Source organism: Pterocles gutturalis, unplaced genomic scaffold (assembly GCF_000699245.1).
Source record: "Pterocles gutturalis isolate BGI_N339 unplaced genomic scaffold, ASM69924v1 scaffold19744, whole genome shotgun sequence".
NCBI lineage: Eukaryota > Metazoa > Chordata > Aves > Pterocliformes > Pteroclidae > Pterocles > Pterocles gutturalis.
In genome coordinates, this window is record NW_010136186.1 from 18,357 (window position 1) to 29,520 (window position 11,164).

General features: G+C 46.5%; 1 protein-coding gene across 1 annotated transcript in view; it reads right to left on the reverse strand.

The window, feature by feature from the left end:
• The window catches only part of ILDR1 (immunoglobulin-like domain containing receptor 1), a 15,453-nt gene extending 4,326 nt beyond the window's left edge, over positions 1 to 11,127 (reverse strand). The window contains 6 exon segments of the mRNA XM_010082224.1: positions 4,564 to 4,710; positions 4,862 to 4,981; positions 5,713 to 5,862; positions 8,114 to 8,348; positions 10,222 to 10,228; positions 11,060 to 11,127. Of these exon segments, the coding sequence (XP_010080526.1) occupies positions 4,564 to 4,710; positions 4,862 to 4,981; positions 5,713 to 5,862; positions 8,114 to 8,348; positions 10,222 to 10,228; positions 11,060 to 11,127 (727 nt within the window).
• Positions 11,128 to 11,164: the final 37 nt, after the last annotated feature.

Below are 11,164 nucleotides of genomic sequence, written 5' to 3' on the forward strand. Positions count from 1 at the left end.
TCAGGCAGCTCCACTTCGTTCTCCGCTCCAAAATCCTTCCCCCTCCCCAGCCTGGCTCCAACCAGAGTGAACTATAAAGCTGCAGACTTCAGGGGTTTTAATCCTAATACTCTGATTTTTCTTCAAAGCTGTGTGGCCTGAGGTAGCAGCTTTCAAGCATTTTATGTCAAACTTGCCTTGTTATTTTTTCTTCCCAAGGGATTTTCGAATTTTATGTCAGACTTGCTTTGTTATTTTTTCTTCCCAAGGGATTTTCCTCCAGTTCAGCTTTCATACTTGGAGATAGAGAAACCACCTCTCCAGTTTTCACCTTGAACATGTCCTAGAACCTGCTGAGTGCACGTCCCTGAGTTTTGACCACAGTATTTGCCTGAGAAGTGAAAGGCCCAGCAGCTGTGGGCATACCTACTTAGGGTTCCCCATCCTAGGGTATGAAGGCAGTTGCTCGAATCAAAGGCATCCTGATCCTGTAATTCTCTGATCTCTCCCTACAGCTGAACAAATGCAGAATTACTCTTGGACTTCCTTCACTACCTTCATCCTCTGTGCCTTCTCCAGATACTTTGCTTGCCAGTCTGAATACTACATACATAGAACACTGAACTCAGTACTCTGGTTCCCCACCTGCAAAATAGAAGTAAAGTTACAGATCTCTTATTAAAGTGAACATACTTCTCTGAGGAAGCTCAGATTCACCCTAGTTCCAAAACTCATACTTGCTATAAAACTTTGGCAGATGTTGTGTTGTTCCTTCCACTTACTCCCTGATGAGAAAGGTTGTTCTTCACCTTTGACAGACTTTACAGCTGCTGGGCCAATTATCCAATTATGAAAAAAAATATTTTCCAACCTAGTCAGACCCAGGTGGAAGTATATCCTATTTTGCACCAATTTATTAGTGGAAGAAGTCCACAGCAGAAAAGGAACTAATAGGAACAGAAGGAGGTCATACGTATATTTACCCTGGTGGGCTTTTCACAGAGCTTTCCCTGGGGAATGTAATTGGCTTGCTCCTGGGGCATGTTTAATATTTCTGTACACCAATTCTGAATTACTTAAACAATGCACTTCTTCTATTACTAGGTTCAAAATCATGTTAGTCAATGACCTGACTTAAAACACTCAGAATTGCCTTGCCTCAGTGGCATCTACGCCTGTTCAGCAAATCTAGGCTACCCTCTAGTGGCCAATAATTGGGAAGAATCACCCATATTCCACTCACACTGTAACTGCTAGGACTTAATTGAGGATTTCTGACTTCTCTTCAGCTGAGTGGAACTGTTATTCCTTAGCGCTGTTTTTTAAGATGACCCCTGTATCTATCTTCTTGTGTTTTTTAAGGCCTCCATTTCATTTCTTGGCGTCCAAAAAAGTAAGTCAGAGGCAGGATGAAGCGAAGAGAAGGTGCGCTAGAGGAGGGGAGCAGGCACAAGGATCCCTTGCAAAGTGGATAAAGAGGGCAGGCAGCTGGGATGGAAATTACAGCCAGAGAATCCAGCAGGCCATCAAGGAGGCTGGACTTGTCTGTACCTTCTCTTATGAGCAGGGAGAAGTTTTGGAAACCCTGCAAGGAACCCTCCTATCTGTCCTCAACAGGAGGAAGGAAAGGCAACAGCAGCAGTCTGGAGTGTGCTATCATCTCCTACAGCAAAGAAAACAAAAAAAGAACCCACACATATTCTGAATCCCTTTTCTGATGAGAACTAAGGAGTCTGGAGCTGTGAGTCTTTCACCTCCATCACCTCTCTCTCCCATGGAAACGAATTTTTCTGCCAAATTTCCATAACCTCAACACCACGCATTTTCTTGACAACTTGTAAAGCCCCCAGAAAGTGTTTTTGTTTGGTTTGCTTTTAGCAAACAAGAGGGATGCTCTGTTCACTCTTTGCAAGGGCTAAGCAATATCTAAGCTTAAATCTGTGATGAGCTAGACTACCAGACTGGTAACAAAGCAGGAGGAGAAGGCTGAGGTACTCAACAACATTTTTGCCTCAGTCTTCACTGGCAACCTCTCTTCCCACACCTCTCGAGTGCATGGACTACAAGGCAGGGACCGGGGGAGCAAAGTCCCTCCCACTGTAAGAGAAGATCAGGTTCGTGACCACCTGGGGAACCTGAATATAAATAAATCTATGGTACCTTACAAGATGCATCCCAGAGTGCTGAGGGAACTGGCTGATGTGGTCGCCAAGCCACCCTCCATGATATTTGAAAAGTCATGTCAGTCAGGTAAAGTCCCTGGTGACTGGAAAAAGGGAAACATTGCACCCATTTTTAAAAAGGGTAGAAAGGAGGACCCTGGGAACTACCAACCTGTCAGCCTCACCTCTGTGCCTGGGAAGATCATGGAACAGATTCTCCTAGAAGATATGCTAAGGCACATGGAGGACAAGGAGCTGATTCGAGACAGCCACCATGGCTTCACCAAGGGCAAGTCCGGCCTTCTGTGATGGAGTGACTACATCAGCAGACAAAGGAAGAGCTACAGATGTCGCCTATCTAGAGTTCTCTAAGGCCTTTGGCAAGGTCCCCCACAACATCTTTCTCTCTAAATTGGAGATATGGATTTGATGGGTGGACTATGCGGTGAGTGAGGAATTGGCTGGATAGTCGCATCCACAGGGGATCAACAGCTCCATGTCCAGAGGGACAATGGTAACAAGTAGTGTCCCTCAGGGAGTCTGTACTGGGACCAGTACTGTTTAATATCTTCATCAGTGACACAGACGGTGGGATTGAGCGCACCCTCAGCAAGTTTGCAGACAACACCAATCTACGTGGTGTGGTCAACAGAGCTGAGGGATGGGATGCCATCCAGAGGGACCTGGACAAGCTCGAGAAGTGGGCCCCGGTGAACCTCATGAGGTTCTACAAGGCCAAGTGGAAGGTCATATAACTGGGTCAGGGCAACTCTCAGTACCAATACAATCTAGGGGATGAAGGAATTGAGAGCAGCCCTGACAAAGAAGGACTTGAGGGTACTGGTACATGAAAAGCTGGACATGTGCACTCTCAGCTCAGAAAGCCAACCATATCCTAGGCTGCATCAAAAGAAGCGTGACCAGCAGGTTGAGAGAGGTGATTCTCCCCCTCTACTCCACTCTTGTAAGACCCCACCTGGAGTACTGCATCCAGCTCTGGAGTCCTCAGCATGGGAAAGACATGGACCTGTTGGAGTGGGTCCAGACGAGGGCCACAAAAATTATCAGAGGGATGGAACACCTCTCCTACGAGGACAGGCTGAGTGAGTTGGGGTTGTTCAGCCTGGAGAAGAGAAGGCTCCAGGAAGACTTTATTGCAGCCTTTCAGTACTTAAAGGGGGCCTGTAAGAAAGATGGGGACAAACTTTCCAGCAGGGCCTGTCGTAATATGACATGGGGTAATGGTTTTAAACGAAAAGAGGGTAGATTTAGACTAGATAGAAGGAAGAAATTTTTTATAGTAAGGGTGGTGAAACACTGGAACAGGTTGCCCAGAGAGGTGGTGGATGCCCCATCCCTGGAAACATTCAAGATCAGGTGGGAAGGGGCTCTGAGCAACCTGATCTAGTTGAAGATGTCCCTGCTCATTGCAGAAGGCTCGACTAGATGACCTTTAAAGGTCCCTTCCAACCCAAACTATTCTATGATTCTAAAATTCTCAGAGTTTACTAACACTAAAGGTATACCAAATAGCTCTTTTGCAGGTAAAGGGAAACCAGGAACACAGCGCCTTGTTCTCTCCCTGTAGCATCTGGGCATGAATCTGGTGATCTCAGTGATAAATAAATGCATTTGTTGCATTTTGTTCCTGTCAGATTGTCCAGGCTGCAGGGGGGCTGTTCCACACTGTGTTGCTACTAAGTTTCTCTTACATGAACACAGAGGTTAGATGACCTTGGTAGCCAAAATCAAACGCTGGCCTTATGAAGAGAACAGCATCTGGGTGCAGAATCTTTATTACTGCTAAAAACTACGCACAACAAAGTTTCTCTTGACCCTCAAAATCTCAGAATGCATTTGCAGGGTTTACCACCAAGACAGACCATCTTTCTGCTTTCTTTCTCCTCACTTCCTTCCACAAAGAAAACCAAACAAAACCTTTTTCTTGTGGAAGGAGGAGCTCTGAAAATAACACGAAGATAGAAAATTCCAGTTTTCACATAATTTACCTCTCACAGCAGCACACACTTGAAGGTTAGGCCAGTTTGGAGAGTAGCACCAAGGCATTTGCTTGCCTTCCTCACATGCACAGGCATATGAACTACAAGACCAGGAAGAAAAGTCCCAAGCTACAGATACAAGAGAGCTGATCATGCCCTGGACGATGTAAGAGAAGTTGGTAGCAAGGTGTGAGTGAGGAACTTCTGAAAGCAGGACACAGAGGAGCAAGATGGGTTCCATGTATCCTAGCTCCCCTCCTCTAAACTCAAACAAGCTGGTCATGGAGGTCACATTGACCAGAGAAATGTCTCAGTCTATAAGGATGCTGAACTGGAGGGAGAAGAAGGACCTCAGCAAACTCCCAGTCAAGCTTTTGTCTTGACAGAAGCCATGAATGGACACACATTTGCTTCAACCTCACCTTTCTCATTACAGCAGCACCGGGTTGGGCAGCAGGCACATGGGATGTGGCAGCAGCAATACTGGGGGCAGCACTGACACCAGCATATTCCAATCAGTAGGAGGAGGAGGAGGCCACCGAGAATGATGAGGAGTACTGTGAGCCAGTCTGTGGGAAAAATGGAGAGAGAAAGGATCCTGATGTACCTGGGCACAGTAAGTTACTGAGCACCTCTCCACTGCTGGAGACATCTCGGGGTGGGGAGGAAGAGAAGAGGGGGAGATATCTGCCACCCAGGCAACAAACCGCAGGCACTTACGAAGAACAATCAGCTTAACTTCTTTGTCCGCATCACCTGAGGTATCTCCTGGTGCTTCCACAGTGCAGTAGTACACGCCATGGTCCCACCACATGACCTCACCGATGACAAGGTCTGCCCCTGTGTGAGAGAGATTGATATGTCAGTGGGCTATTAGGGACTGGCAGACACTGCTTTCAGGCCCTACTCTAAGAGGGCCCTCTGCCTGCAGGTGATACATAGTACTGCATCTCCCTTCTTCCCAAGCAGAGCCATCACCTTCAAACAATCCCACTTGAGTCCATTGAGTACTCCTATAAACAGCATCAACTGCCAGTCCCTTTTTTCTTTGCTGCTGGAAGGCAACACCACTTAGAATTGGGACTAGTTCTGTATGGAGTGAAATAACCAGCATGCTGCTGGGTGATGGATGTTAACAGATACCCACTGTTGCCAGCCCTACTGGTTTTGGAACACACATCACTGTCCCTGTTAGGCCATCCCTCCCAGTAACTCTTCTGGCAGTAGCAACAGCTATTGCTCCAGGGACAGCAGGGAGCATATAATGCACCTGGGCAACTATACAGTACTTCTTAGAAGAACTGTTTTCTAGCCTCTGGGCTCCTCAGCTTACTTTTGCACTCTTCAGCAAAATGCTCGGGCATCCTCAGCTCAGCCTTAGCTTGTTGTGCCTCCAACACCCTCAGACCAACTGGGGACAGGGCCCTTCACAACCCTTATTTCATTGCTACCTCACAGAATATGTAGGCTACAGATTACATTAGCCATGTTTATGCTTCTCTTCACTTGTCAGGCTCAGATATTGCATAGTTACTGAGTTCACTCCCTGCCTGGGAGGTCAAGTCTCTTACGGTCCTGAATGGTGATCTTTCGTTGCCGGTAGTCGATACCCAGCACGGGCTCCTTCTGCCCATATTTCTGGATGACAATGCGCACCGTTCGCTGGCTGTCATTGCAGTCGTCAGATGGGTCCTGGCCAAGAGCTAAACCAGCCTGGTATGCTAGAAACACATGTCATAAGACACCAAAAGTTATTTCAAAGGACAATTTCTATCCTCTTGTGAGCATCAGAAAAACTCTTGAATGCATGTGTGCATTTGCTTTGGGATAGTAATACAAAGCATGGCTTCAAACCAGCAAGAACAAGTTGCTCTGGAGTACTCAAAAGCAAACAGATGTAGAGCCACAGGAACGGCAGAGATTTTGAGAATTCAGGAGTTGCAGAGGAGATGCCTTCTGTACTCACAAGTGAAAGAACAACAGTAGAAAGAAGCTAATGGTGGTAGGCTGGAGGGCAGCTCCCAGTATGAAGATAACTGCAAGGAAAAAAAGTAATAAAACCCCCAGAGTACTGGAACCAAAACAAAAGTGTGTTTATTTACCAGACAAAATCTCCAGACATGCATGAACTGCTGTAGGAATTGTCTCCCTTTCCCTCTTGTATCCTATTAGATGTTGTGGAGCTCATAAAGGCAGAAAAAAAATCCATCATCTGATTCCAGCTAAGGATTACATGTAGAGAGACCCAACAGAAGTAATGGAGGGCTAGAGGCAATTTCTGTCCAATACTCTTATGACAGACTCACAATATAAACTATTTTCAGGCCTTTTGGAGCTGAGATTTCAGGAGACAACTGATACAGAGAGTCAACGTTGTCTGTAAAGGGTTTGCCATGAAGAGAGGAGAGGACAAAGCTTGTCAAAGCCTCCTCCATTGCTGTATCTACAATCGATCATGAAGAGCAGGTCTAACCAAGCAAGCACTGTAATCTTCATGCTTTCTGTCCCTGCTGGGAGCTATTAGCTTGAACCTGGGCTCAAAGCACACACATTATGCTGGGATCAGCAGAGCCAAAGACCCACCTGCGTGTGGACTAGGCTGTAGAGCACTTGGTAACATGCAGACCCAACCCATCCAGACTGCATAAAGGAGAATTTGGGCACCAACACACCAAGTAAGTTCAGGGTCCCCACTCTGAGCTCAGTGTTAAGTGTGCAGGTAAGCTAAGCTTGGCCAGCTTAAACATACCGCAGGGTTTATAGAGAATAGAATAGAATAGAATAGAATAGAATAAACCAAATAGAATAGAACAGAATAGTTCGGTTGGAAGGGACCTACAAGGATCATCTCATCCAACTGCCTGACCACTTCAGGGCTGACCAAAAGTGCAATCAAATTATTAAGGGCATTGTCCAAATACCTCTTAAACACTGACAGGCTTGGGGCATCAATCACCTCTCTAGAAAGTCTGTTTCAATGTTTGACCACCTTCCTGGTAAAGAAATTATTCCCAATGTCCAGTCTAAACCTCCCCTGGCACAGCCTTGAACCATTCTCACACACCCTGTCACTGGATCCCAGGGAGAAGAGCTCAGCACCTCCCTCTCTACTTTCCCTCCTTAGGAAAGTGTAAAGAGCAATGAGGTCGCCCCTCAGCCTCCTTTTCTCCAAACTAGAGAAGCCCAAGGTCATTAGCTGCTCCTCAGAGGACATTCCTTCCAGCCCATCAACAGCTTTGTTGCCCTCCTCTGGACACGTTCAAAGACCTTCACATCCTTCTTCCATTGTGGGGCCAAGAACTGCACACAGTACTCAAGGTGAGGCCACAACAACACTAAATATAGTGGGATCATCACCTCTTTTAACTGTCTGGTTATATTGTGTTTGATGCACCCCAGGATACAGTTTGCACACCATCTTAAGAACCATCTTAAACACTCCTGAATTAAGGCTGCACACACCAGAATGTCTACACATGAAGTGCTGCCACAAGTACTAGATGTTATTACTTGTAAGTTTTTCTACCCTCCAAAATGCAGGTGTTTCTTCTGCTTCCTAAAATCAGGAACACCTGGCCACAGGTATCTAGCTCCAACCACGGAGTCCCCCATGGAACCATAAAGTCCACTTGTTGCAAGGCCCTTCCTTTCAAACATGCTGAAGTAAAAGATGGGGCTGCCAAGACTGACAAGTGTCAAACACGGCTGAGCTTCTCTGACTTCTGAGTTGATGACAAGGAGGACAACTTAGCTGCTTTGGCTGTGATTTCTACAACATCATACCATAAAGCCTTGACATTGCAAAGGAAATCACAGATGTGACCTATTTTTTCTTGGAGCACAGGGAAATACCACCACCCGACCTGGTTAGTGGACAGGAAGAGGTCAAAAGCCTGTATTCCCCAGTAAGTCTACCTTCCTCTTCCTTTCCTTTTAAAGAGGGATTCCTTGGAGGACAAACCTGACACTTACAGGCTGAGTAGTAGTCAAAGATGGGGTCCTTGCAGAAGGATTTGAAGCGCCAGGTCACCACTACATCCTGCAGCTGTGCTGATGTGCTATAGTCACACCTGAGGATGACAGTGGCAAATAAGGTGGTATAACGCTCAACATCTGGCACTGTCACCATGAGGGAGAGGCACCCTGCAAAAGGGAACACAGAAAGCAGTCAGACAGCAGGAACAGATCTTACATGACAATTTTCACTCTGCACCAGACCAACACCCAAAGTACACCTCCTTCAGGCTCTTCCGGGGCCGACACCTATGGACCTCACCAGCCCCTCTGCTGAAGCCACCAAGAGTTATAAATCCTGGTTAGAATGCGAGTCCCATCTCTCCCTGATGGAAGACAGCTTGAGACAGCTGCACTGGCTTGTGTTATGGACTGAATTATTTCCCCCAAAGCAACTATTCGTAGCCATTATGTAGCACATCACTCTGTGTTCTCCTTCTGCATATGAAAGACTGTCCCTCCAAGCTGAGGGAGATAATTCGTTGGGCCCAGAAGCACACAGGATGGGATTGCCTCAGCTTGTCATCCTAACCAGAAAAGTTCTGCAGCGTCATCCATTCATATAGACGCCAAATGAATTTTATCAAGGTCTTGCTAAGACAGTTATCAGAATGTTATCTAGTGATGATCAGGATTAAGAAAATACAACTTTTGGGCTGTAGCATCATAGTTAATCTGTTTATCCCTACTTCAGAACAGAACACATCAACTACCCTTTTTTTCCTTTTTAATGAATCTATTGTTACGTATATTTAGAACTCACCCATAACAACCTCCACAGCATTTTCTACCCAAGCAGCTGCACCCACTGAGGAAGGTTTTACAAAGTTTCTCATAAGCTACGCTTTATTTTAGCCACACTCCAGAGACATCTCTATCTTATTCAAACTTTGATAAAACAGCGAGTTGTGCTTGTCATTAACAATAGTGAAGTTATCACCAGTTGCCTTCGATAAGGCAACACAAACAGTGCAGGGCAAGTGTGGGATGCCCTGTCTGGAATATAGCCCAGAGAACAGGGCAGGAGTTGCAGTGTTATGCCACTTGCTTATTAACTGGGGAGCACAACAGCAGGGAAGGGAAGGGAAGGGAAGGGAAGGGAAGGAAAGGAAGGGAAGGGAAGGGAAGGGAAGGGAAGGGAAGGGAAGGGAAGGGAAGGGAAGGGTGAGACTTGGAAGGTACCAACTGAAAGGGTCACCATGAACCAACACTCAATTTTTATTGCATATTCAAAGACTTTTTCTCTACTCCACATTTTCAGGAGGAGTGCAAGAGAACAAGGGACTATGTCGTAACATCAGGATCACAACTGCAAGCATCATTCTTTCAGTGTCCTCTTAGGCTGCACCTCCACAGTACAGTTCCAGGCAAATACGAGCTCACCCAGTTTCCACCAGGTGGAAAATATGCTGCAGGGGCGCAATGCTGCCTCAACAGCTAATTCTGCAGGAGGATATTGTCAATGCAGTTCTTGCTCAGTTTCTGGTTTGAGATGGACTCCTGGTCAGCCAAATCAAAGCACAGGCAGAAGGAACTTATTTGCCTTAAAAATACCACACAAACACAGAGGACTAGGGTATGCTCTGAGTCCAAGGCTTTTCTGAAAAATAAAATATACATGCATGCACTTAAACGTAGAAATACCAGCAGCTGTGCAAACTGCTAGCAAAACCAAGGATCACTAATTTTTACAGCGCTGCAGGCAAGGCAAAGTCACGACTGGTGACAGGTGGTTACAGTGGCTCTTATTTAACTACATCGTAGTTCAATACATCTTGTTTCAGCTTTCATTGTGAAATGGCTGACCCACAGGATCTTACTGCAGGAAATCACACGAACCCAATACAAAATCCACACTCTCAAGAATGGCAAAACCTTGATCTCATTGGCAATCAAATGAATTCCCATATTAATTCTGACCTGTCGAGCCTCATTGAAACAGAACAGATTTTCCACGTGTTTCCTACAGCAGCATCTCTCAGGCAAGAATAAAATACTCAAAATCACTCCATGCTTTTCCCTTACAGAAACCAAAGCTCTCTATGAAAGGGATCCTTTCTCATTACCTCTGTTCTGAAAAAGAGACAGAGTTGAAAGATAAGTTCCTTACTTTTTAAACAGATTAAAAACCTACTGTTCCCACCAGAGGACAGTCAGATGTCTCTGCACATCTGATGACTCATATTAACCTCTTCCAAGAAAAGTGAACAGTTGTGGAATTAAGGCCGGTTCCTAAACTTGGACTGCATTACTCCACTGCATGCTGCTATCCTTCTTATCCTGGTTGGGAAGAACAAATCTGGACATTACCAACCTAGTAAGTTACTGCTACCTCAGGCCTATGGCTTCGCATTGAAGACACTAACCGTCAGAACCAGTGAAGCCAAGTTTTAGCTAGAACCTCATGCAGGAACGTGGCTGTCAAGCAAGACAATCGACAAGTGTACCTCCATATTTTTTTGCTTCTTTTACTGGTTCTCTGTGAAAACCTGAACTTTGCTATTTAAAGCTAAATCATCAGCGAAGACACAGGCATCCAAGAAGCAAAACGACCATTTTATTTCCTACAGCAGATCAGAAGCTGTCAGGCAACCTGCAAAGCTTGGCAGAAAGGACTCTGCTTGCCGAAGGCTGCCTGTGGACACGGAGGCAAGCTCCTATTCTCCACACAAGCGTGTATCTAGCAGGTGTGGACGCACTGCAGCCACACCAGATCCCCAAAGAGCCTGCGGCTGCTGAGCGAGCGGCAAAGGCTGGGGTGGGCCCTTGCGACAAGCCAAAGGGGAACCCCTCTGTGTTTGTACCCTGTGCCCGTGTCCAAACCAAGCTGGCCGCACACGACCGATACTGCAGGCTTCCAGGAAGCGGGCGGCCACTTCCTCCTAGGGGAGCAGCCGGCCGCACCTTTGGGGTATCGAAACTCGCGCCGAGCTCGGGAGAGCCTCGCTCCTCCGCCCGGCGGGGAAGGACATCAAGGCGACAACAACGCTCGCCCGGGCCAGGCCACCG